Source organism: Fukomys damarensis, unplaced genomic scaffold (genome assembly GCF_012274545.1).
Source record: "Fukomys damarensis isolate Sample0158 unplaced genomic scaffold, DMR_v1.0_HiC HiC_scaffold_16, whole genome shotgun sequence".
Lineage (NCBI taxonomy): Eukaryota > Metazoa > Chordata > Mammalia > Rodentia > Bathyergidae > Fukomys > Fukomys damarensis.
Window position 1 is genome coordinate 129,751,625 of NW_022900928.1, and position 26,478 is coordinate 129,778,102.

The following is a 26,478-nucleotide window of genomic DNA, read 5'->3' on the forward strand; positions in this document are numbered from 1 at the left end:
TTTTTTTTTTTTTTTTAACACATGATTCCTGGTGAGAAAGCTGAACATGTTCATCCTATCTGAATTCTTCTCAGTCTTATTGTTTGCCATTACTAAAACACAGGAGTGAGCCGGGCACACACCTGTAATCCCGGCACTGGAAGGCTCAGGCAGGAGAAGCACTGCCAGTTTGAGGCCAGCCTGAACTACATAGCAAGACCCTGTTTCAAAAAACACTAAAACACACAAGAGTGCAGAGCCAGTGTGGTAGCACATGCCTATAATTGAAACACACAGGAGGCTGAGGCAGGAGGAGCTCTGCAAGTTTGAGGCCAGCCTGGGCTAAGTACCAAAACTCTGTCTCAAAATACCAAATTAGTCAATCACGAGAGTGTGCTGTGGATAGGTGTGCTGGGGACGTAATCAGAGAGTCCTTCACTTAGCTTGTTTTCAGAAAGCTTGAACTCGGGGCACCCCAGTATGTGCTCCATGCCAGATATATAAAAATGAAGGGCCAAGACTCCATCCCAGAAAATGAGGAGTGCTGTGACAGCTGTGCCCAGAGCACAGGGACAGTCTCGCAGTGGGCTGCTGTGGTCAGGGATGACTTCCCACGGACGCAGGATGTACACCAGGTCCCAGAGGGCTCGAGGGCCACCAACTGCTGTGCAGGCCGGGCCCAGGGGCCAGAGGTGTCCGACTGTTCCTGTGCCACAGTGCTGAGGGCAGAGGGACGTAGCAGGCGGAGAGGGCCGGGGCTGGGCCTTGAAGTCTACAGGATGGAGCCGAGCAGCTGAAGAAGGAGCCGCGGAGTGTGTAATCCAAGAGCGCGGTGACAGGGCCTCAGGGGCGAGAAAGTGACTGATCCAAGGGACAGGAAATCACAGGCCACTGACAGGTTGGTTTTCCTGCTTAGACGCGGAGGGAGGCAGGCAGTGTGGGAGAAGCAGGGAATTTGCTCCCAGTGTAGCAGCGGGTGGCCATGGGGCCATGTGCTGCCCGGGGACACTGACAGGCAGCGGCCGAGCAGAAAGACAGCGACATCCATTGTGGGGCTTTAGACTGAGGGGCCAGTGTGAGGTGGGCGGGGGAGCTGCGCAGTGAGCATGTGGACGTGGGCCGGACACCCGGTACTCACCGGGGGGCAGTGGCGTCAGTGCCGCCAGGGTGCGTCCTCCTGCCCCTCCCCTGCCCTCAGCACAGAGCCCTCTGTCAGCCTGCGCCACCAGGGCATTCTCTCGGTAGGAAATGTGGACGATCTAAGTGCATAAAAAGAGATCAAAATCACCTATGATCCCCATACTACTGTACACTTTTGGTTTATTGTCACTTTTAAAAATTATTTATTTGAGGGGCACATGATAATTCCTTGTGGATTTTCCCCTCACTGCTTCATGGCAGGAGGGAGGGGTGTCTAGCACTCCGTCATGTAGTTTTTGTATTGTTCGTGAATAGTGTATAATGAATTTTTCCCATGTCATTAAAGTCCTCTAGGGGCGGGGAAGTGGCCAAGTGGTGTAACATGTGCTTAGCATGTGTAAGGCCCTGGGTTTGTCCCCAGCACCCCCCCAAAAGAAGAGATTTAAACGTCTGTGAATTTCCTCTTAAACAGTTAAGCATGCTTCTTCCATTTTTGAGATGTAGGTTCTGATTTTTTGGTACTGTAAATAATAACCATCACCCTTGTTCATAGATGCCTCATTGTTCCTGACATTCTCAGCACTGTGATGATAGCGGAGGGTCCTGAACAGATTTAAGCCTCGAAACATGTTGCCATGTTCCCTCCGGGAGAGGTCAGGCCAGTTCAGACTCTTCCCGAAGCCTGTGTGCATCAGGAACCTGAACGCGAGCCCCTGGCGGCAGGAGTTCCCTGCTTACGTTCACGTTTGTTCTTCCATTCGTTCATTCGTTCACTCTCCCTCTCCCTTTTTCTTTCTCCTCTCCCTGCCCTCTTCCCTTCCCTTTATTCCGTCCACTCCTTTCTCTCTAAACACGCATTTGCTCAAATATACACACATGAGATTGCCCCATTGTATTAATAAAAAAAGTACTTAGAAGGGGGCTAAGATGCTCCACGACGGAGTGTGTATTGCTAACCTCCCGCTAACCCGAGACAGCGGAGCGACCCCGTCCGGAGCAGCACCGCCCTTTCTGTCGTGAGAGCGCCTGAAGAAGCGCCTCCAGCTGCTGTGGTCCTCAGATCCAGAGAACGCCGCAGCGCTGCTGGTCTGGCTGCTTTGCGTCTTGGGTGTAAGAGTTCTCACACAGGCTTGGGTGGCCTGACACAAGTACTTAGGAGGGAATCGGAGGGAATTAAGACAAAAGGCAGCAGAGTGACTGCAGCCGGTCTGTGCCCTCAGAAGCACGGCCTGCCTGAGGGTGGCTCGGGAACGCTCAGCTGGACGTCAGGGCTTCCACGGAGCTGCCCGCAACAGTCACTGTACTTCGGTTCTGCCTGTGAGACTTACAGGCTGTTAGCCTACCTGATTTTCCCTGGTGCCTGTTTCATAGCAACCGTATGAGCAAAGTTTTTATTTAAACGTTTCTATCGCGTTTCTAAACGAGCTCCTCGGCCCAGTTATTCTCCCTCATACTGTTGAGCGCTGGACTCCCCAGGACGGCCTCAAGGAACGAGGGTGACACAGAGGGAGCAGCTGCACCCTGGGCTTCACAGAGGACTGGGGGGCTGCGGCACTTGGGAGTCTGCTTTTGAGAAAGATTAGGCAACTGGGTGTGGTGGCACATGGACCCCTGCTGCTAGACTGCAGAGACAGGAGGAGTGCAGATTTGAGGCTCCTCTTCCAGGCAGGCCACAGGGCCATTACTCACAGGACTCAAAAGGCTGTGAGCTTCTGAAGGGCAAAGACGACATCTTTGTATCCCCAGCCCCTGCAAGGTGCTCATTTTTCACCAGATGTTTTGGGGTCCCTAAACTCCACTGTGCATACCAGCCTTTCATAGGGTGAGGCAGAATGGCCCATGGCTCTAGAAGAAAGTGTTTTTGTGGAAGAGACTCAGACATGCCTTGAATAACAATGCAGATCTCCCCTGTGGATTAGAGGGCTGGGTGTTTGTTTGCCAGGCACCTGAGGTTTAGAACCAGGTATATTGAGGACTTTGGGAGGAGCTGCCTGGACAGGTGCAGAGCGGGGAAGCTTGGGCACCTACGGGCTGGCAGCACTTGTAGGCGTCCTGCTCACTTCTGTGTTCCCTCTCAGGCCAGTCACCATCTGCTGCTCCTCCAGCCTGGGAAGCGGGAGCAAGGTGTACAGTGAGCGAAGGTTTCCAGGCCAGAGCTGCCTCACACAGATTCTGACAGCGCTGGTGTGCCACAGGTGGGAATGACTTCCATAAGGCAGGTGCCATGTGGTTGCTGAAGGGCTGTCAAAGAAGGGAGCTCTGGTCGCTTCCTAGCCAGCTTTGAGTGTGGCCTTAGATGACTCAAACAGAAGTCCCTAGCCTGTCCGGGGGACACTGCAGGGAGACTCACAGGCTGGCCACTGAGACCTGAGAAACCTGCACGACTGTCCTGGGCGCAGCGGCACCCTGGCTTCTCTTGAAGAAGTGGCTCTTTCCTCTCAGTGGCCTTGACAGACAACCAGGAGCTGAGCCTCCCCTGGGTAACTGCGCCACAACTGGGAAGCAGTTGGACTCTCCCTTTTTTTCCAGGGGACACACTGCACCCCTTGCCCTGCCCCTGTGTCACACCCACGTCATTCGAATACGTGCCAAGGAACTACATAAGGGACGTGGAATTCTTTGACGTTAGTAAAACCTGCACTGGAGAAAGGGAAGCCTTGCAGCTGATCTTTAGATTTCCACCATGACCGCTTCTTGGGCCCAGCCCAGTTGATTGCGATGTCCCTTGTTCAACAAGCCAGGGGCTCTGCTTCCCAGGCTGCAGCCTTCCTGTTCTGTCACCATCTGTCCTAAACATGGACGCCACTTTGAGTTCCCCCAAATGCTGCCTACACCTCACCACTCAGGAACCTGCAGGGAACTGGACCAAAACAATTCTCAAAACTATTTGCCGGACAAGACACAGGCTTTCTGGCTTTTATTTTGCCAAGCAAAGGCATTTCCTTTAAAAAGCCACTTAGCATCTAGCAACTACATTACTATGTTATCTTCATCTTTTCATTTATAAATGAAAACATTTAGCACCAAAACAAAGACATAATTTTATAACATGGAGCAGTCTTTTATACTGACTTGGTTGACCTTGGAGAAAACCTGTTTCATGTTGTCACCCTTTTCTCATTTTGTTTCACCTCAGACAAGCCTGTGAGAACTACCAGGTTTATGCGTCTGACCTGAACGGCTCTGGCCTGTGGTCACATGGTCTCTCTGTGCTGTGCCTACTTCCTGCTAACCCAGCCTACTTCCTTCCTCCCTTACTGTCTTTGCAGAGTCCGGGCCCCGACTTGCCACCCCGGTGTAAGAATCTCACACAGTCCCTTCCATAGGCCTGCTTCCGGTGGACAACCTCCTGCTCCAGTTTTTGCAGGTCTCTTCCCACCTCTTCCTGGGTGCCTGATGCAGTGCCTCAGTGGCTTTCATCCATTTTCTTTCTGATTTTGTTCATTCCCTTCCCTGTCCCTCTCTGCCATGCTTCACCAAGCCAGCCAGCAGCTGCTTAGAGCCCTGGGAAGACACCCAAGGCTGTGGTGCCCAAGAACACTGTGGCCATTTTACAGTCCCCGTTTGAAATTGGGTTTCCTTGAGAAAACTCCTCATTTCTAAAAGAATAACAGTGTTGTAGCACAGTCATAGTACTGTTCGTGTTTCCATTTTGAGTGGCATATGACAAATATTCTGAAACTAAAGATAATTGAAGAGATTTTAAATTATTTTATAACTTGAGAATATTCCATTTTAACTTATCCTTTTAATTTCCCACATAACTTTTTGGTATCTGCCAGGTACAAGGCACTCTGCTCGGTGCTGGGGACAAAGAGATGAGGACATGAGTGGAATAAGGCCGCAGAGGGCAGAGACAGAGGGGAGAGGGGCACAGGGAGAGCCTGGCCGGCACGTGGAAGTCTGTTCTCAAGGCTGGCTACAAACGTGGTCATTCCAACTAAAAGTTTTCTTCTGTACAAAATGGAATTAGCTGGGCCAGAGATGTAGCTCAGTGGCACCGTGCCCATCTGGCAAGTGCAAGGTCCTGAGTTCTGTTCCCGGTACTGGGAAATAGGAAAAAAAAAAAAAAGGACTTAGCCATTTTCTGTTAGAACATAGTAGAAACTCTGAAAACAAATTAGAAATTAGTTGCCCCTTGTAACCCGGTGGGGTAGAGGAAGTCTGCCAGCATGGCTGGAAATGAGGTAGCACCCGGGGGAGACCCCGGCAGGCTTCTTACCTGCTTGTGGGCTAGCAACCCCTAAATAAGAAAATCGGCTGAGAACAACAGAGCCTGCACATGTGAACGGGGGCTCTGACTACGCCCTCTGAACACAGGTTGAAATCAGTTTGCCAGTCGGTGGGTTCTGTGAATGCTCGGGGCTCCCCTGCCCTCTCGCCTGGCCAGTGCTGGGTGTTCACTCTTGCTGCCTCGCAGGCCCAACCCTGACATGCTAAGGGTCCCCTGAAGGGGAGCAGAACTCCAAACTCTACTTTCTGCGCCTCTCCTGGCTGCCTGGCTTCTTCTCTGAGCTTTTAAAATAATCGTTCTTTTAAATTCTTTATCAGGCATTTTGTCCATATGGGTTTCTTTGATTGCTAGAGTTATGTTCTTCTGGAGGTGTTGTGTTATCTTGATCTTGCATGTTTCTTGTGATCCTGCACTGAGACTTGTGCATCTGGCAGATCAGATATCTTTACCATTTCTTTCTTTCTTTGGCACCGGGGATCAAATTTGGGACCTTACGCTTATGAGGCAGGCGGTGGAACCACTGGGCTAAATCCCCAGCCCTCTTTATCATTTCTAATGATGTGGTCTTCTCAGTAAGCGTTTTCTTCCAAAGATGTATCTTACTGCCTTAGCTCATTATGCAGTGTTGCCCTTGTTTCCACCCAGGCGGTTTCTGGTGTGTTCTCTTTACCTATGCTAATGATTTGGGGCACAGTTCCTGCCATGCGAGAGTCAGAGACACCTGCCATCTCCTGGCCCTCAAGAGTGGGCACACTGAGGGCAGTTCCGGCAGGGGAGGTTCGGTGAGCAGTGGGAATGCGGTTGCCTGTGTGGCTACTCCTGCAGTAGGAGGGGCCCCGTGGAACAGTGGGGTTCTCTCAGGTGCTGTTGACGCCAGCTCTGCCCTAGTAAGAGTGTCTGGCACTGCTGGCTGGCAGTGGGGAGGGGGCTGCTGGGGCACTATCCTCTTACCAGTCAGCAGTATAGACATAGGGATGTCGCGGGAACCAGCGCCCTCCCCGGAGCTCATGTGTGGTCCTGACATCACCACTGTGCTGCCTGCTTACCCTGGGCCTTGCTCACTTCAGCACCTCAGTATCCTTGTTGGTACAGAGGAGGTCACACCAGTGCCTGTGTTAAGAGATGTTTAATGGGTACCCTTATAAAACACTGAGCGTGGGCTGACATGCAACCCTCAACAGTGTTGAGAAAGACTCCACTTCTGTCTCCACAGAAGGCCACCTCTTGACAGAATATGGGAGGATGGCAGTGCAGGGCCAGGGCCACCAGCAGCCACAGCCCAGAAGGGTTCCACCTCTTTCGTGAGGCTGGGGACTGGTCTGGATGGAGGGAGGACTTGAGTTGGAGGCACAGGTCAGTGGGGCTTTGGGGACCAGAGCAGTCTGACTTGCTGGGTGAGAGGAGGGAGCCCCAGAAGTGTTATGGGGTGGGGTTCCGGTCCATGAGCAGGAGTGAAATCAGAGAGTGGGGATGGGAAGGGGCTGTCGTTTTCCACATCACACCCTGAGTCACCCACATGAGCTGTGGGGTGTCCCGCTGTATAAATAGACTGCAGGGTGCAGAACCCTTCCCTAAAGTTGTTACGGACAGGATGATTCTGGTGTGTGTGGTTATAAATAACACTGCTATTGGTATTCTTAGGCATAAAGTTAAAAATTATTTTGAATTGTTTCCTTAGTAATTCAATCTTAAAATTATTGAACTGAAGGAAATTAGCTTTTTTGCTTCTTAAAACTAATACTGTTTTCTTATAAATGCAATACATGTTTGTTTTATAAAAATCTCAAAATTAACAAGCAAACAAAAAAAATACCCTATCACCTAGTAAGTATGCTCTTCAGTGTAGCCTAAAGAGTTGTGCATTTTAGAGCTTTGGTGCTCAGAGTGTTTTCTGGAAAGGTAGGCCTGAGTGAGGCCTGAGTGAGGCAGGGAACAATTAGGCGTTGTCCCTCATCTCACAGAGTGAGAGGTTTTGGCTTTGACATCCTCCTTGTGCCTACAGCAGGCTGCACATGGCAGTTTCTCACTGTTCTGAGTTCCATGTTTTCCCTGCTACAAGCTCCAGTAACTCTGCAGTCCTCCCTTTGCCATGTCCCCGGGGTCGCCTAGCACCTTGTGCATCAAAATCCCAACTACGTCCTGCCAGAATCGTCTTTTCCCTGCATTAGCTACAGATGCACCCTTTTTAGGGTGCATTTCCCAGTCACCTGGCCACCACCGCAGCTAGGATATGGAGCCGGCCCACTAGCCCAGAAACATCCCGTGTGTCCCTCGGTGTGCAGCCCCTGTCATCTGCCTTTGCCCTGTCAGCCACCACCCCGTTTTCCGTCAGTACTTTTAACTTCTCTGGAAAGTCTCATAAGTGAAACTGTTCAGTTGGGAGCCTTTCTGCCTGCCTTCTTTCGCCCAGTGTGAAAATGCACCTGGGTCCTTCTGAGACATTGCGGGAACCGTGCTGGTTCCCGTTGGTGCGGAGTTGTGTTCCATTGCACACACAGATGTGTGCTGCGTGGGTCCTCTTTACCAGCTGAAGGACCCTTGGGCCCTTCCCAGGTTGGACCATATGCTGCCATAGCTGCCTCCAGCTGTCTCTCCGGCCGTTTTCATTTCCCTGGGGTAAATGCGCAGGAGCAGGATTGTTACATCATGTGGTAAGTGTGTATTAAACTATATGAAAAACCATTTTTCCAAAGTGACTGTGCCACTCTCATCAGCAATGTGTGAGCATTATATTTCTTTGAACACCAGCCAATACTTGGTATTGTCAGGTTTGTTTGTTTTTTTCCACCCATGCCGGTAAGTGTGTGGTGGTATCTCATGGTGATTTTAATTTGCATTTTCCTAATAGCTGTGATTGTGAGCATCTTTTCTTGTGCCTATTTACTGTCTGCATATTTTCATTGGTGAAGTATCTGTTCATAACTTTTGCCAATTTTTAAAGTGGGATGTGTGTTTTGTTATAACTGAGTTTTCAGAGTTCTTTTTACATTTTTGACACAAATCCTCCAGTGGATTGCAAATATTTTCTCCCCATCTTTGGACCCTCCCTCCCTCTCTCTCTCTCTCTCTCTCTCTCTCTCTCTCTCTCTCTCTCTCTTGTGTTTATAAAATGTCTTATATCTTTTTTCTCTCTGGCTTATCTTTTCATCCTGTTTTGAAAAAAAAGATTTTTCATAGTGCCACCATACCTGTAATCCTAGATACTCAGGAGGCTGAGGCAGGAGGATTGCATATTTGAGGCCAGCCTAGGAATTTTAGACAGACCATCTCAAAATAAAATAAAGACAACTGGGCTTTAGCTCAGTGGTGGACCTTTTGCCTCTCAAGCACAAAGCAATGGGTTCAGTCCCCAGCGACTCTGGAAAAAAAAGTTTTAATCTTCATGATGAGGTTCATTTTAGCTAATTTTTCCTTTACGCATTATGCTTTTGGTGTCCTGTCTAAGAAATGTTTGCTGACTCAGGATCGCAAAACTTTTCTTGCATCTTCTGGAAGCTTGATAGTCTTAGGATTTACTTTCCGTTGTAAGCATATACTTCCCAGGCCTGGATGTCCATTTCGGAAAGCATTTCCAACAACAGAGTGAGGCACACCGGGCCCCTCTGCAGGTTGCTGTGTGCCCCGGAAGTTCCCCAGGAGCAGCTCGTGCACAGATCTTCCCTGCCTCGTGACTTGGAATAAATCTGAAGATGGTATCTTTTGAAAAGAAGGCTTGAGGTGATAAGAAAGTCTCCAAACTTTCTAGATAAGTTTTTCCAACCCAAAATCGAAACAAAGTAGTGCCAGTTGTGGGGCTTTGCTGATTACACACAAGCCCTGTGGCAGTGACTCACTCGATCATGCTTTAATCTCATCACCAAGAGGCTTTTGGAAATCACATGCAGTGAGGCGCCTTGCTTGTTACCACTGCTGTTGGAACTGGGTTCTTCTCTGAACAGCTGGAGTACAGCACGGTGGGAAGAAAGCCTGCTTGGGGCCAAGGCTGAGGACCACTTGCCTGGGAAGGGTGTTCAGCTGAGGTGTGATATCTATGAAATGACCGGCCCCAGCGAAGCTAAGTAGAGGCCTGCCATCTTCCAATCCTGGGGACAATGAATCCCGGCAAACGAGTTCAAAAAACAGCACTGATCATGTCCTCAGGAAGCACGGGGCCAGGCTGGGTTAGTGAGGTAGGTGGCACAGGCTGAGAATGGCTTCTCCGACTGTGGTCCGGCTGTGTGGTCCCCTCCGGATACACAGGCCGCTGTGTCACAGTGCTGGAGGGATAAGCTCTTCAGATCTGCCCCGCATGCACGGGAGTGGTGGCATGGGACTTTCAGTAGAGGGCACTCCAGGCAGCTCTGGGGAGACTGAATTGGGACGCCAGAGAAATGGCTGCAGTGTCATTCAGGTGAGACCCTAGCCTGAGGCCACACAGACAGCTAGAAGAAGCAGGTGAGAGAGACTGAAGAGTGGAGTCAGGACCGAAAATGGAGGGTGCGTATGGATACTGGTGCGATTCTGCCTGGGCAACTGAGGGTGCGGTCATCAGGGGAGGCCCCTCCAGCTTGTGGTTCACAGGGTCCTCACCAGGTGCTGGTGCGGGTGTCAGCCTCTTCTGGAAGCATCGGGATCGCTGCAGCTCCCAAAGTACAGCGAGCGGGACTAGTGAGCAGTCTGAGCCTGAGGGCACCAGGAGCGGCGCGTGGCACACTACCGCGAAGGCCTCCGTCCCCTACCCATAGCCCAGACGCTTGCCTGGAGGGGGAGCCCAGCCACGTCTGTATGGCCTGCTCCCTCCCTCTGCACCTCCTGCACACACTTCCCAGCTGAGCCCTTCTCACTTGGGTTTTTTTTTAAAGTGAATTCACTCCCGGTCCTTTTGAAGCCCAACATGTCAGTGATCGATGAGGCTGTATTCTGTGACTTCAAAGGAGAAAAGCCAAATGAGTGAAGCCCGGCCAGGGATGGAAAAGTCCCAGGGAACGGGAGGCACAGGGGTGACCCTGCTGTCAGGAGGAGCGCCCCCATCCACCCCTGCTGGTGCCATGCAGAGACACAGACAATGCCACTTTCAATAAATCATGAAAGATCCTGAATGCCCCGTTTTGTCCTGTTTTCTATGGGCCGTGGGCTTGTGCTTAAGATATAGCCAGCCGTTGTGCCGGGTTCCCAGTGACTCTCTCCACTATATAATGGAGTCTTTGCATATGTGATTTTTGGGAAGATTTTTTTTTCAGATTTCCATAGCTAGTCCTAGTGGAGCTGACCTTGTGGGTAGCATGGGCCATTGTCCCCCTTCACACACACAGCCTTTGAGCGGGGCTGAGCTTTGTAGGGTATGCATGCAGCACCTAATTCAATCACTGGCTGCCCTCTGGCCCCAGGAGATCCCGGCCGCATTCCCACTCAGACCCCAGCCCCCGTGAGCCTGGCACGGGGTGGCTGCGTGTTCTCATGGGCTGTGCACCAGGAGGTGCCTGTCGGGCGCACCCTTCAGGAGCCCCCAGGTGTTTCCACACTGGAGTCTTGGGAAGAAAAGTCTTCTGGGGTCATTCAAGGGCTGGTGTAGTCCTTTCCTTAATTGTCTGTGACTGTCAAGAGCCTTGTTTCTCTAAAGAAGCTCAGAGGATCTCTTGGCTTTTCATTACAAATAACAAACAGCCAGAATTTATTGAAAGCCTTCTGTTTGCCAAGTGCTCTCACGTGTTACCTCATATAATCCTGAAGTCTCGTACCCAGTTTTACAGATGAGGACACTGAGGCTCTGCCAGGTAAGGAGCTTGTCAAGGAGCACAAAGGCAGAAGTGGAAGACCAGGACAGAGGTGTTTCTTCCTCTGCCTGTCATCTGCTTTCTAAAGATGTGGATGTTGTTCTGTATTCTACCAGTCTAAACATGGGTCAAGTCCTTCTCTGAGAGCAGCTGTGCAGAGCTGTTGAAAATGTTACACTTACATTTCTAGAACATTCTGTGAGTGACAGGATAACAGAGAAGGGACCAGACAGGTGGCTGCCAGGCACTAGGGCTGCTGGGCCATGAGAGGTGCCTTTGCCTTTACCCTGAGAGGACAGCCAGTGTCCAGGTGGCAGTGGCTGCTGCACATGTCCAGCCATGGGAGCAAAGTGCTGTCCCTTGTGTAAGAGGTCTCCTCTGGTAGAGGTTGGGAAGTGGGGCATGAAGCTTCCTGTCCCATCTTCGCAATTCCTGTGACTCTCTGATTGCCTCATAAGAAAAACATGTTGATTTTAATTCCCTGTGTGGGACACAGCTCGCCCAGGCTCTCCACTCAGGGGCCACTTGCTGTCAGGATGGGGTCCACACCACCCAGCTCAGGGGGCAAGAAGGAGAGGAACGTGAAAGCGGACCCAGGTCTCAGCACCTGTCAGATGTGAGCAGTGTGTGTCCTCGCATGGGAAAGTGCTGGGCCAAAGCCAGACCCTGCACTCGAGTCCCAGGCTGTGTACAAAGGATCCAGAGTGCACTTCTCAGCCATCATGGGCCTCCAGGTTCCCTGCTGCCAGGCAGGAGTAGTGACGGCACCGCGGCCTGCCTAAAAGGCCATTAAGAACATGCATGGAAGTGCTCAGCACGGAAAGGTGCACTGAGTCAGCTCAACAGACTGCAACCATTTGCATCAACGGGTTCGATGTTCCTTCCTTTGTTCCCAAGTTATACCTTGTCTTTGTAGTCAGACCTGTCTGTCACTTGTCCTTGGACCGGTCCTGGGAGTACGGGGTGAGCGTGCCCTGGTGGTCCCTGTCCTCGGCACACCGAAGGGCCTGGCTCTGCCCTCACCTGCAGTCTCGCCCATCGGCATCTGCCAGCTCTTCACTCTCCTGCCAGCTCACAGAGGCCGCTTCTGCCCCACACGGGCTGCTCGCCCAGGTCCCTCTGTGTGCCCCAGCACGACTCTGTTACTCCTGCCTGCCTTTTCCCTGAGCTGCACATGGTGCCTGCACATGGCCACGGAGAGGGTTCTTGCAGTGGTAGTGCAGAACCAGAGGGAGCTCAAGGAGTAGCTTTGCCGACACTGTCACTTCACAGATAAAGTCACAGGAACTGCAGCAGGGTGACGCAATGGGCCGTGTGAGTCTCCAGCACTTTTCTTCTACTGGATGGTAATAGATCCCAGCTAACCTTAATTTGCACGGCTCTTTCTTTATTCCGGATGCTCAGTCTTTTGGCTAGCCAGCTGACGCTTCCTGTTGTAGGCTTTTGGAAACCCTAAGCACGAGGAGCCCTCGGCTCTCTCTCCGGCCTTGGTGTTAAGGTATAATCGTGCCATCCGGAAGTGAACAGGGTGGACCTGGACGCCGTTGTGGAAATGGGTTCACCTGCCCTCCAGTCGCCACTCTGGACACGCCAGGGGCCCACCTGGAGTCCCCTGCCTCGACCCAGCCTCTCCGTGGGAAACCGAGGGCCAGTCTACTCACCCTCACATGGAGACTGCTTGTCATGAATCGGGTGGGCAGGAGGAGGCCCCGTGTTCCTCCCTTTGCTATCGAACCCTGAGAAGGCCGACGTCATGGTGCCTCTTGCAGTGCTCTGTCTGTTTAGGCCCAGAGGAGCGGGAGATGTGCTGTCAGAGGAGCCCCCTGCATCCTGGAAGAAGACAGCTGGTGGACCCGAGAAGGAAACGCACAGGCTTCAGAGTCACGTGGGTTTGAGTTCTGTTTCCAGGCTGGACAAGCTGACTTACATGTGCTGCGTGGCCTCTCTGAGCATCCGCTCCCTCTCCCTTAAGGATCTACACATATGCTCTCAGCAGTGTCTGAGCGTATGTGGAGTCTGTGATTCCCATTGCTTAACGCAGGGCCCTGGGTCACTTTTGTTTAGAGGCCTGTGGAGGATCCCAGAATAATCACTGTTGGTCTCTCTACAGACAGTCTGTTGGGAAGGGATGGTGGTTGGACCCACACACCGCAGAGCCGACCGTGGTCCAGCTTGAGGACAAATGGGCAGAAGCAGAGCAGGATAGCAGCCATGTCTTGCCCCCGACAATCAGGGCCTGCTGCGGCCACCTCCTTCCCCGAGCAGGTGCACAGGCACATCGGGGCGCTGGTGAGGCACGTCTGCCAGTGCGGTGGCCTCGGAATCTCTCCTGTTGAGTAGGGAGCCTCAGCCCAGGCACACAGCCTCCCTGACTCTGCCACGGTCTGAGCAGCTCTGTCACATCCAGGCTGCTATGACAGCACAGCCACCAGCACACAGTGTGAGTGCTGTGGGGCCCCCGAGGGCAGCCAGCAAAGCTAAAGACCTCGTGTCATCCAGGGGGGCTCCAGACAGGTGCAGCCGTCCCCGAGTACTGTGCAGGCTGAGGACTGAACCCTGCGACTGTGACATCTCTCAGGGTTCAGAGTCTTCACTAAATACTGACCTGACCGGTGAGTCCCAAACAGCTTGTTCTTGCCTATCATGTTTTTGTTTTTGGCCTTTAGCTCATTACAAGAATGGTTTGCTGGCATCACTGCCTCAGGTTTGTCCCTCTGCATGTTGTCTGGAGCAGGCCCTCTCCTCCAGCCCCTTTCTTATTTTTTATTTTCAGACAAGGTCTCACAGAGATTCTCAGGCTGGGCTCGAACTTGCAATCTTCCTATCTCACCACTCTCCTTTTAGGTTAAGCATCATTCTCCTGTTGGCTACCTTTTGTCAGTGTGTGTGGTCACAAGCAGAGCAAGTGTCTTTCTCAGGTAGCAAGGCCTGGGACCCCAGGCAGGGAGGCAAAAGCAAAAAATATGAACCCTTGGAAGTCTGAGGAGGAACTTGCCTAGCCTGATGGGCAGAAAGTTGGACTAGGGGAAGGATATAGACCAGACTGGAAAGTTAGAGTTGGAGAGCCTTTGTCTCCTAAGTTCTAGCCCAAGAGCTCCCAGGAAAATTATGTGGATTAGAGGAAGAACAAGTTTCTGTTTAATAAAATGTTTCCCAGACATTGTTGTGAAAATTAATGTTTTTAACATTTAATAGTATGTGCATTTTCATAAATGATTTTTCACTATGAGATTTTCCAAGGATTCTCTGACCAACACTGATTTTTCAGTTAGCAAAGCAGGTCTAAAGTGTGCTTGTTTCCTTCTTGCTGGAGCCTCACCCAGCTGATACCCTTCATGAACCTCTGTAAATTTTCGTAGTCTCTGCATTTCATCTTCGCTATGAATATCTGACCGTACTCTTTAGACTTCACAGCCCCCATATATTCCTTGGTTTTCACCCCAGGTAGAAGAGCAATAGAAGAGACTGATACAGTGTTCTATAAAGAAATGGCAGAGACACAAGTAATCACCTTGGATGGGAATAGGAGCTTCAGGTAACCCCAGATCCTCCAGGTAATTCTGGCCTCCTGCGTGTCTCTTCCCTGTTGCCCCGGGCAACCCACTAAGCAGTGTAAGATTGATGGGCATTTGGGGCTGGATGTGTTGGAGAATGATTTCCCTGCCAGGATGTGCACTCAGCCTGCTGGTGCAGGTTGAAGCCAAATTGTGAGAACAGGGAACAGGCGAGGTACAGATTGGCTGCCCCAAGATCTAAGAGGACCTGAATGGAAGTGTTGTCCAGTCCCGGGCCTTGTCTGGGAGAAGGCGGCAGTATTAGTCTGGAGTCCACTGGTGACCTTTGCCAGCTGCTCTGGCTGCATAAGACAGACATATAGTAGAGCAGAGCTTTTCCTGCCACTTGCTCTTCATTACAGCATCTGCAGATCTGCTCTTTCGGGAACCTCACAGCTTCCCTTCCAACAGATACAGCAAGGGCTGGTGACAAGTGTTTTCCTCCTATAAACCTAGAAGGCACCCACGTTCCTCTGGGAGACAGGCCACAGGGACAGCACAGCAGCCCTCGGCTCCTCTGACAGGTGGGAAGCCCAAGGCCCAGAAGCCCACCTCCCCTCAGACTCGGGGAGGGCGCAGAGGCGGGCCAGGGCTGCTGGCCCCAGCGAGGCTTACATAACTCTCAACTCCTCAAGTCCCTGGAAACTGAGGCCAATTCCCTGGAAGATCACTCTGTTCTCTCCTGTTTTTTCAAGAACAGAGCCAGCTTGATCACTGGCTCTGAGGACCGCATGGGAATGTCCCATTTTCTTTCTTCCATGAACTGATTGCCTACCGCAACGGTCACTGTTTAATCAAGCTGTAGGCAAGCTACCCTGAATCTCCTGTTTTTATCTATGTTTGGTTTTTATTCTGAGGAGTTTTTATTTATGTATACCTTCATCTGTTTCCAAAAAGAATTGGAGAGGACTTCCATCAAAGGGGATAAACAAAGGAATATGACAGAAAGTCATGCAGAAGAAAGGAGGCGGCAGACCCATGGCATCTTGGGCACTGCATTTTCTGATCTCCATTTCAGAAAGGCCAGAAATGTCCTGCCTGGGGGGAAGGGGACATTTTATAAGTGGTTTTTATAATAACAAATCTCATTAAAAGTGGAGGGCTATTTTTCCTAGCACTGAGAGGCTTGATACTGAGGCCAGTCAATGTCACTGTGACGGTATCTGCACTTAGAGAAAATGCAGAAAGACTTTACAAGCCTGTTTCTTAAGATAAACCTTGGTGAGAACGAGGAATGGTATTAAGACACCCTGAGGAAGGCAAGGCTGCCAGTGAGCAGGCTCAGCTGGCGGGCGCGTGTCACTGTCCCAGAGCTGAGCAGGACTGCAGGGCAAAGCGAGGGCGGACGGCCATCTGCGGTGCTGCCTGCCCTTTCGCACTTCCTCTGGAGCATGCAGTGCACGCGATGTAGCAGCTGCCCTGAAGCAGGGGCGCCAGGGATCTGTGGCGTGGCATCCTCCACTCCTACATAGGTAGGGGCAGGATGAGACCCCCATGTGTCTTTCCCACCGCTGCAGGTGTCCGGCCCCCACCCCCGTGAGTGCTGATGGATGCGTCTGTGGGGGACACCCACTCGAGGCCCCGGAGTCTGAGCAGAAATGGTTCTGGGTAGTAATTTCAACACACTGGGGCCATGAAAACCCTCAGCATGTCCCCACCTCCAGTAGGGTGGCAGGGTGGCTGCACCCCTTCCCCACCCAGCTGCACACAGCTTGTGCACACTTGCTCCTCATACGCTGTACTCACTGCTGTCCCCTGGCTCGGGGATTTGAGAGGCGGAAATGGGGCTCAGTGACAGGGTGAGGCCTGATGGGGAAGCTGCTGGGGCTGCTGATGTGCTGGAAAGGAGGTAAGCTTGCCCTCCCGTGCAGAAGGCCGTGTGGGACAGTGGTGAGTGGCGCTTTCCCACCCTGGTCCTCCTGGGGAGCAGTGGAGCAGCCTGTGGTGGCTTGGCAGTGGGCAGGGGAGCTGCTGTGGGCTCTCCTCTGCCAGGCCTGGCTTTCCTGTGGGCTGCCCGTAGCTCTGGGACATTTCTTCCTTAGAGCAAGCAAAACCTCAACATTGAAGAATGCTCATCCTGTCATTTTTAGCCCTGATGGGACTAGAACAAGCCTCTGGAACAAGGTGCAGCAGAGTCAGGAGAAGCGGCCTTAAGTGGAAACACAGCTGTGGGGTTTACAGACAGCGCTGCAGGGAGGCGTCATCCAGTGGGAGCGGCCAGGCACGCTCTGGACCTTCCAACACTAATGACTCGGGAACTCCATGCCGAACAGGATTTAGTTTGGTGGGTCCATGTGCCAGCAGATAGATGTATTTTTCTTGAAAGACCACGGAGCCAGAACTCTCCATGATTACGTTACTGGAGCAAGGTCCTTTTTTGTGGTTTGTGAAGCTGAGCGTCAGGACTGTAGGACTCTCTTGCTCTTTTCTCACTCTTGTTTTTTCCAGGTCAGAACCAAAGCTTGGGGTGGGGAGGAAAATCCTGCTGAATGAGCAAGTTCTTTCTTAAAAAGCTCTCTCCAAGTCCAAAAAGACTTCATTGGACTTAGGAGAAAGAAATTTAATACATTGCCATAGAATTGCTGTTAACCAAGTTAAAGCAAAGCACACAGCATCTTTGTCTTATAAAAGAAAGCAAAGAGGAGATGGAAAAAGAAATAATGCTTAGGAAGTCCAATCCAAACAGTGAAGGCTAATAGAGGAAAATCAAAGATTGCTTCAGAGAATAAGAAGATTTCCTCCTAATAAGATTTTTCAGTTACAAAACTAAGGCTTCCAGGTAGAAGTCTTCTGTTCCTTTGAAGTGTGCCGTAAATGTCCTCTGGAGATGTTGACCGTGTGGTGGGATCGCCCGCTTCCACCTAAAGAGAGTTGGACGCCGCAGGCCCCAGTGGACTTCGAGGGGAAGTGGTAGCCATGGGGAGGCTGGAGGTTTCCCAGGCGGGTCTTTGACCTGCGCATGAACCTGAGTCCTAATAGCTAGCAGATTGAAGCAAGCTCACAGCCTGGAGAACCATGGAGGGTTGTACTGGAGTGATCCCAGCCAAAGAACTAACACTTGACTTGCACCAGCGACCTCTCAGATACACCCGATGAGGGCAGCCCTGAGCAGGCCCACAGGTCTTCTTCGGCTTGATTGTGGAACCACCTGCAAGGAAGCCTGGCTGCCCCAGCCTGCAGGGGCTGCAAGTGCCTTCCAGAGCCTGGGCCGAGAGAGACCCAGCTGCCCAGGCAGGTCATCTTGCAGCTATTGTGGACAAGATGGAGAATTCTTCAACTTTCTAACTCAGGTTTTCCCTTCCAAAGTCAGGCCAGGAGTACTCAAAAGCATGTAGCTAGTACATTTCTCAGCTGATGGAGTTGGGACCCTGTGCATAACATTCGCCAGGACTGTTGCTGTTTGGGCAGCCAGCTGTGCACCTGAGCAGTAAAGCATGGCCTCCCCACTGGTGGGGGGACACCCAGCAAGCATATTTGGCCATCCCTTCCGGTCCCGTTCCATCCCCTTTGTTGATTATTCTTTATGAATGAAATCTGGCCCACTGGGTTCGCTGGGCTGGGATCCAAAGTAAGGACACATGTCTTTCACTAGTTCTATCAAATGACTCGGATCTTGCAGAGGTCTTTTCGCCAGGCAGCAGATCAGAGTGCCCTGGAAAAGCCTTACTGGGTCCTCAGTTGGCCATTCTTGTTGCTTGCTCACTGTTGCCACCTGCTGGTCTACCTTGAAACGCCATCCAAAGACCCAGAGGGGCTGAAGAGGGGACCTACACCCCAAAGTCTGGAGGAAGCTTCTCCTTTCCCAAGGTCCTAGCCCAGATGCCCCAGATAACTCACACAGTTCCCTGGGGACAGTTGCCCTGGGAAGAAGAAGTTGGGCAGAACTCTCATGCTTCCCTGCCCAGAGCCGCTTCAGCCCCAAGGCCCTAGAAGTAGGAGGTGCTTTCCACCCACTGGAAAGGGCCTGCACTTTGTGAGAATGGAAGCCTTCTCTCTCTCTGGGCCCATTTCGGGGCCTCCTTCCCCTCTGCCAGAGGCCAGTGGAGCAGCCTTGTGATTGCCTTGGGGATCTGTGCTCCCTCCATATGCCCCCAGCCTGGGGGTGTTGTGCTCAGAGAAAGGGCCTGGCAGCAGCAGGGAAAGCCCTTCTGACTTCCCAGGGTGACTGGCATTCCTGCAGGCTGCCTTCCCTAGCTGAGCTGCTCCATGGGTGGCCCCTGCAGGCCTTGATGAGAGCTATCCCCTGGCACGGCTGGCAGGGCATGGGCCCACCTGTGTCCTGGCCAGGCCTGCCATGCAGAAAGTACCAGCACTACCATGGAGGGAAGGACTGTGTGCTGCTTCAGGGCTGTGGGTGAGACAAAAGACCTGAACGTGGGGTATCTGAGCCCTGCTTGTCTGCTGGTGGCCTGGTTTCTGAGAAGGGGCAGATGGGAACCAGAATCTGTTTGCTAAAAAGAAAAGAAGGAGCTGGGCATGGTGGCACACACCAGCAAGTTCAAGGCCAGCCTGAATATATAGCGAGACTCTGTCTCAAAAAATGAAAGAAGGAAGGAAGGGAAAAAAGAAAAGGAGAGAGGAAAAAAACATAAGAACAAAGACGTCTGCTGGGGACATAGATCCCTGGCAAAGCTGCTTGCCTGGAGCCCTGGGGAGCTCTCAGGAGAGGCTCATCCTCCTGCAGAGCAGAAAAGGGACAAAGGGGAGGCCAGAGCCACTTTGCAGATCAGAGGAAGGCAGGTGGAGGGCTCCCCAACAGCAGGAATGGTGAGGGGCGCAGAGGTGGACAGAGCTGTCCATCAGCCAGCTGTGCAGCAGAGGGAGGTGCCCTGGTCCCTGCCTGGGAACCCCTGCTGTCTCCCAGGGCCTCCCTGCCTGGCACCCACTGTCTGCATCACCCGGGTTAGTCTGCATTGTCCCCGAGAGGACGACCTCTGAACCCGCCCAGGCTGTGTTTAACTGTCCTCGTCTTCTGCAGCAGGAAGCCAGGCCCAGTGCTGAAAGAGGGCAGGGTCTGGCCATTTGTGTTTTAGAGAAATCTGCTGCATGGCAAGCATGGATTGGGAGAGGGTGGTTATAGTGGGTGTTGGAGTCCTCAAAAGAAATGAGGGGCAGGTAAAGAGCTCAGTAGAGATCAGAAGGCCGGCTGGGACCACACGTGGTCCCCAGGAGGCTGCTTCCTCTCCTGTGGGTCTCTTGCTCTTCCTTCCTCTGGAGCTGTTGGTTCTCAGGCAGTGGCAGACAGATGACAACATGCTGGCCCTCCTGCCCTGCATGCTGCAGGCGTCACCACTCTGTTCCTTTTCCAGTTCCTAGGGCCAGCAAAGGCTGAGCATGGCTTGGATTGGATTTCTCATCAGAGACTGAGAAGCTAGGGGCCTCGCTCACCTCCATCAGGTGCTCCTGAAGTGACATGGCGGGTAGGGAACAGCAGCATGAAACTAGGGTGTCCTGGAGGAGGAGGCATCCACAAGCTCTGCTCCTGGAACACAGACACCTAGAGGTCAGCATGGCCCAGCGGTCCCCAGCATGGACCACACTGCAGCTCTGCTGCCTACTGGCTCTTCTGGGCCGGCTGATCATTAAATCTCTAAACACAAGTGTCGGGACCGACATGCAAGTCTAGTGAGGGTTAAATAAGGTCACACATGAAAGACGAAGGCTGTGTGGGACAGAAGATGTGCTCCGTAAATATCCGTCACCAGACCCTCCGTTTTGTTTCCTCCCAGCCAGCCCTTTCATCTTCACTTCCTTCCCGTTCCTCCTCAGACTCTGCAGCTCTGTCTCTTGCCCTTGCTACCCTCACCCTGTCTCTGCTCTCCTGCCCTGTTGCATATTTCTCGAATCTTCCTTCGCACGTGGCTCTGGACGCCTGACCTCCGCGCCGTGTCTGGTGGTTAGAAAGATCCAGGGCCTGCAGAGGCTGCAGTGACCAGATCCTGTGTGCTCTGGCTGCGCCCTGCTCCTGCCTGGCAGTCCTCACACTCTTCCCTGGTTGACTCTGTTTTTCCTTTTTTAAAACTGTTCAGAAAAATTAGAATTTTATTGGGTAAAAGCTCAGGACATTTACTATTGTTATTCCTATTTTTCTAAGAAACAATTTCAAGCCATCGTCACTTCATACCCCTGCTTCTTCCCCGCCAGACTCTGCGGGAGGCAGTGTCAGGAAGGAGCGAGACTCATACAAGGACGCTGCGATCCCTCGGCCCATCCTTCCTCCTCCTCGCATCGCCATGGCAGTTGCTTCTCCCCCAGCTGCCTCCTTCAGATCTGCTCCTCGCTGTCCCGCGGCCTCTTAGCCCGTCCTGTGCCATTTCATTGTGTCACCTCTTCCCCCATGTCTGATTTTCCAGGAGAACTGAGTGTGCTGTGGTCCCCGCCTCACCTTCTCCTCATTCTTCACGCTGTCACCTCCTGATCTGCGCTCCGGCACTGCCCGAGTCCCTTCTGCTACATCTCCACCTCGGATGCGTGGTCCTCCCTCACTACCGGCTGAAAGCTCTCACCGCCAGTTTGCATTCTTCCCTCCTAACCTCCCTCCCTCCTCTCTCCCTCCATCCCTCCTTCTGTCTCTGTGCAGGGCTTGAACCCAGGCCAGCACTCACCAGGCAAGGGCTCTGCCTCTGAGCCACATCTGCGGCCCTATTTCTTCCTCTTTTTCTCTTTTTAATCTTTTAAGGCACACTTTATGGCAGTTTTTGTTACTTGCAGTCAGGTGCGTTCTAACTGATACTTTCCCGCCTATGAAATGTAAATGTCGTAATGCATTTCATTAAAGCCTGTTACTTTTACAGAATATGGGGTTTCCTGTGGTATTCTCGTAAGTGCATATAGCATGTGCTGGTCATGCTCATCCCCCGTGCCTTTCCTTTTGTCTAATAAGTCTCCCTTCTACCTTCGTGCCATCTTTTTTATTACTATTACTCCACATACGAGGGAAAACATGGTGCTTGTCCTTTCGAGTCTGGCCTGTTTCACATAGCATGACGACCTTCAGTTGCATCAGCCTTCCTGCGCTGCCGCTGTTTCATTGTTCTTCATGACCAAACCCGCTCCTTCCCCGAGGTGCTTCCACCTTTTGCTCCAAACCGCAGGGCTCCCCTGTCCCGTTCCGTTTCATTTCTGTTCATCCCCGCTTTTCCCCACCATGCCTGATTTCCCCGTGCTCAGTCCCTACTGCCTGTTCTTCCATCCCCTCCGCTGGCGGCTTCGCAGACGCTCGGTCCCAGCCGTCTCGCGCTGCTCTGCTCACCAGTCTGCTGCGTGCAAGGCTCCGTGCTGCTGATCGCGGAGACAGGGTGAGGGTCTGGGTCAGAGTTCCAGTTCAGACTGGTGTGGACAAGTTACTAGCCTTCCCAGCCCCGAGCGCCTCATCTGTGAGAAGGAAACAGCGGTTCCTAGTTCAAATGGTTGTCATCGGGGTGAAGGACAGCCTCCTCTCGGTGGGCATTTCTGATTTCCAGTCATAAATTCATGACTTCAAACTTGGAACTAAAGGATGTGAAAATTTCTAAGTTGTGTTTACTTTTAAAATGGACAGAAGCAATAAAGGCCTGACCTCAGCTACAAAAAGAGAAGTGTAGCTGTAATTAATAGTTGGTTTTGTTGTTTTCGTTGTTTTTAACTGAAAGAACTGGGAACAGCCGAGCCGTGCTCTGCAGGGAAAGCACGCCTTTCACTTGAAGCTCCTTTCTCCATGATGGTAGAGAAAGGCTTGTTTCTGTTTTTGAGTGTTTGTGTGGGTCAGTGAGAGGACAGACTATTCCTGAGCTCGCTTCCCTCTGAGGAAGAGAGATGTCATCCAGCCTCTAATGATGCAGATCAGTAGCTGTGTTAATAGACCTGCAGTTTAAAGAAAATCACCACGCTGTACCCTAACGTGCAGTTCATTTTGGTTAGAATTTCCCTGGTGATTTAAAAGCCCAGTGAATTTGTAAATACAATAATGGCCTCCGCATTTTGGAAACGTTAAAGCTGCCATCACCCGCCGGGCTCTACATCACCCCTGAGCACCCCTACCTCAGGCCAGGGAGGAAACCGGGGCTGCGCTACCAGACGTTGGGGGCAAAGGTGTCCAGAATCAAGCTGGGGTTCCCTGCCCCTGCCCGGGCTCGGTCTTCCCTCTCAGCAGTTCCAGTCCAACACGGAGCTGTCCTTAATCTCCCCCTCCTGGCCTCCCTCCTCTCAGCCCCAGGTCCATCAGCACTCCAACTGGCCCAACTTCTGACATTTTACGTCCGTAGCTCCCACTGTCCCCTTGTCTCCTCTGCCCTGCAGGCTGCTGCCGTCTGCATGGTAGCCAAGAAGTCTCCAAGACAGCCCCGATCACACTGCCCTCCCCGTGCTTAAAGCTCATCAGAAACCTTCCTGTTCCGTTAAGCTAAAGGCCAGAATTCCCAGTGTGGCCAGGAAGGTCCTGTGTGTCCCGCCTGGCCTCCCTCCCCGGTGTCTCTGCCCCCCATGTCCCCGTATCTGTTGGGGTCTGGGTCATGAGCCATCCTTGCACTGTTGCAAGTCCTGCCTGGGCCCTGTGCTCTCTGCCCGCATGGCCATGTTGCCCTTCTCCTTCCCACATCCCCATCCCACTAGGGCAGCTTCTTTTCTTTCATAGGAACATGGATTTTTTTTCTCTGCTTCACAGAACCTGCTGCTCTCCCTCCCCCTGAAGTATTGGAGATTGGGGCTCACACATGCTAGGCAGCCGCTCTGCCAATGAGCTATACTCTAGCCCCTTCTATTTTATTTTTAGACAGGGTCTCACTAAGTTGCCCAAGCTGGCCTGAGACCTGAGATCCTCCTGCCTCAGCCTCCTGATTAGCTGGAATCCTAGGTGTGTGTCCCCCACCCCGCCACAGAACCTTAATGTGAAGTTGTACATTTCTGTGTACGTTTCTCGGTGTGGTGCTTTGACTGTTGCCTGGCTCCTCCACCAGAAAGCTCCGTGAAGGTGACCCCTCCTGAGGCACAAAGCGGGCGCTTCCCAGATGCTGGCGTGCGCCAAATGAACACTCAGGGCCTTGATGATGCCCCCACCCCCGGCACAGGGGGCCTCATCTCCACGCACACCTGGCAGAAGAGGCTGACTTTGCTTGATTACTCTCTTCCGTCCCCACTATTGGAGCAAATGAGTCTGCTGCCCGAAACTCACCTGTTCCCTCTGCTTTCTCCATTCAGCTCAAGCTGGCTTTCACTCTGGACTGTGAGACTGGGCTGCCCCAAGGCTGTCACATCTACGAGTACCGCGACAGCAACAAGTAAGTGGCACGATGCCTGATACCGGCTTCCCTTAGAAACGGGTGCTCTCGCGCTTCTCGCCACTCTGCTAGAAAACAGCTACCACAAAGGTGTCTATTGTTTTTGCTCCTGCACATGGCACTGGAAGAACTTGAGTAGGTAGGAGAAGTTGTGAGGTGTTAGAAGTATTTTTTTGAGATGAGGTCTCACTATGTAGTTTAGACTAGGCTCGAACTCGGGCACTCCTCCTGCCTGCGTCTCAGCCTCTGCACACTGGGTTACAGGCGTGCCCACCACACTCGGCTGATAAATCCATCTGAGCACAGGCCTCCTCTCCGTGCTCCACTGTCCTCCAGAGCGCAAGCTGCCTCTCCCTGCCTCTGACCGTTGTGTGCTGTCATCCGATTGACTGATGCTGCCCGTGCTGCGCTGTGCTCGCGGAAGTGGCCCTCACGAGCTGTGCTGTCGTCATCCAACTGTGGGTGTGGGGTTGGCAGGGTCCCTCTGGGGACCCCCAGGTTGCTGAAGTGGTGGCCCTGTTGGAAGGGTCCTCACAGTGCCCTTCTCCCTTCTCACAGACGCCTGCTGCCCGGGCTGGGTGATGTTCCTGTGGCAGGGACAGTGGTGGCCAGGGAGGCAGGGGCTGTCTGTCCCGATGGTGGGCATAGTCCTGGAGACGTCAGTGTCGCCCCTCAAGCTCTCACACACATCCCGCAGATTTCTTTCCTTCTTTGTTTCCAGAAGCCGAGGCCAGGCTCGCTCCAGGGTGGCGTGGCTCTGAACAGCAGCGTGTACGTCAGTGCAGTTGTGCTGTGGGTGGAAGGCAGTTGTCCCAAGTGGCCACTCTGGGAAACCCCAGTCAGTGATGAGGGCCCAAGTTAAACCTGGTGTGGTGGTGCACACTTGGAATCCCAGCATTTGGGGCCATGAGACGGGAGGATCGCAAGTTCAAACCCAGCCTGGGCAGCTCAGTGACTTGGTCACACCCCATGTCAAAACAAAAAGTTGTTTTAAAGGGCTGGAAATGTAGCTCAGTGTGAAGGCCCTGTGCTCAATCCCAGTACCACAAACAAACAAATATCCAAGCCACTTATTTTTATCTGGAGCCTTACTGCTTGCGGAGAAGCCCGTGTCTTCCCCAGAGCTCTTGCTCCGTTGTGGATAGAAGATGGGTCTCCATGCGGATTGCCTTGAGGTGCCGGTGCTCTCTGTGGTCGTTTCTAGCCAGACGCTGTAGTGAGCAGGCCATTCTCCGACTCCCACCACGGACCCTGGGCGCCGTCCCGCTCACTCGTGCTCACCTTTGCATCTGTCCTGGGGCTCATTCTCAGTCTTAACCTCCCTGGGCCTCGGTTTCTTTGGCTGTCCAAACTAGCAAGACAGTAGCTCCCCCTGGGCAGGGGCATCGTGCTGAAGGTCACCCACAGTGAGTGCGGGTGCCGCTCCTTCCTCACAGAGCCGCGGGCTCAGAGCCCCCTGTCATCCCCATGCCTGCAGCTAGCAGTGAGAGGGTGGGGGGCACTGCTTCGCTTCCCCGCGCCCGTGGGCCTGACCGGGACATCTCCCCTCCCCAGCTCACCCCAGCTGGCTCCTCTGTTCGCTTTTGGTGCCGTCTCCCCTCTAACGCCTGCCCATGTGGAGGGAGGGTGGCTCTGGAAGGGAGCACTCTTGGCCAGGCCTAAGTGTGCTATGAGGCCCAGCCAGGTACTGTGAGGGCAGCAGCATCTGCGAGCAGATTGGAAGAAACTCACCTGGACGTTAGTTTAGTTCAGCTCATTGCTGAAGGCGCTGCTTTTGTCTCCTTGCTCTCCCCTGAAATACAGTTCGTAATCATTTTAGTATCTGTCTACAAGAGTGTTGTTCTGACTGAGTTCTCCCAAGCGCCCTTCCCTTTCTGGTGGAAGGGTCCTCAGCTGGGCCCTGTGCTTTTGTCTCTTGGTATCTAAGGGAGTCGATTCCAGGAGTCTTCAGGTGCTCGGGAGCCTCGTGTTAGTGGTATGGTGTTTGCATGTAGTCTCTCCACATCTCTGTGTGCTCTGCAAATCGTCTCCAGATGATTGTAGCGCCTAATACAATGTAGATGCCATGAAAAGATTTTTTACACTGTATTGTTGGGGATTGTCTGGTTTGTTTCGATTTCTAGACAGGGTCTCACTACGTAGCCCAGGCTGGCCTCTAACTCACAATGATCCTCCTGCCTCAGCCTCCTCAGTGCTGGTATTACAAGCCTGTGCCACCATGCCTGGATAACTGGGAATAATGACAAGAAAAATTTGTTACAATCAGCATATGAGAGACCACCCAGACACAGGCTTTCTATGAGAAAGGCTGGATTTATTCTGTCTGGATGCAGACAAGGCTAAGATTCTGAACGATTTGAGTAGCTAGCTGGGAGAAAAATTAAGTTTCTCTCAGTCCTGAGGAAGGAATGTAACCCTGAGGAGTCCTGAGAGGAATGTTTATGATTGAAGGTCCAAAGCTAGTCAGCACAGGTGTGCATGTAATGCTGGCTTCCTTGGCACTAGGGAGACTGTATACTCCGTCCTAAATTTTCTTGTAATTACTTTTTTTTTTTTTTTTTTTT

General features: G+C 52.4%; 1 protein-coding gene across 1 annotated transcript in view; it reads left to right on the forward strand.

The window, feature by feature from the left end:
- The window catches only part of Dis3l2 (DIS3 like 3'-5' exoribonuclease 2), a 289,941-nt gene that overhangs the window by 229,810 nt on the left and 33,653 nt on the right, over positions 1-26,478 (forward strand). The window contains exon 15 of the mRNA XM_033763990.1: positions 23,835-23,914. Within this exon, the coding sequence (XP_033619881.1) occupies positions 23,835-23,914 (80 nt within the window). The remainder of the gene's footprint in view (positions 1-23,834; positions 23,915-26,478) is intronic.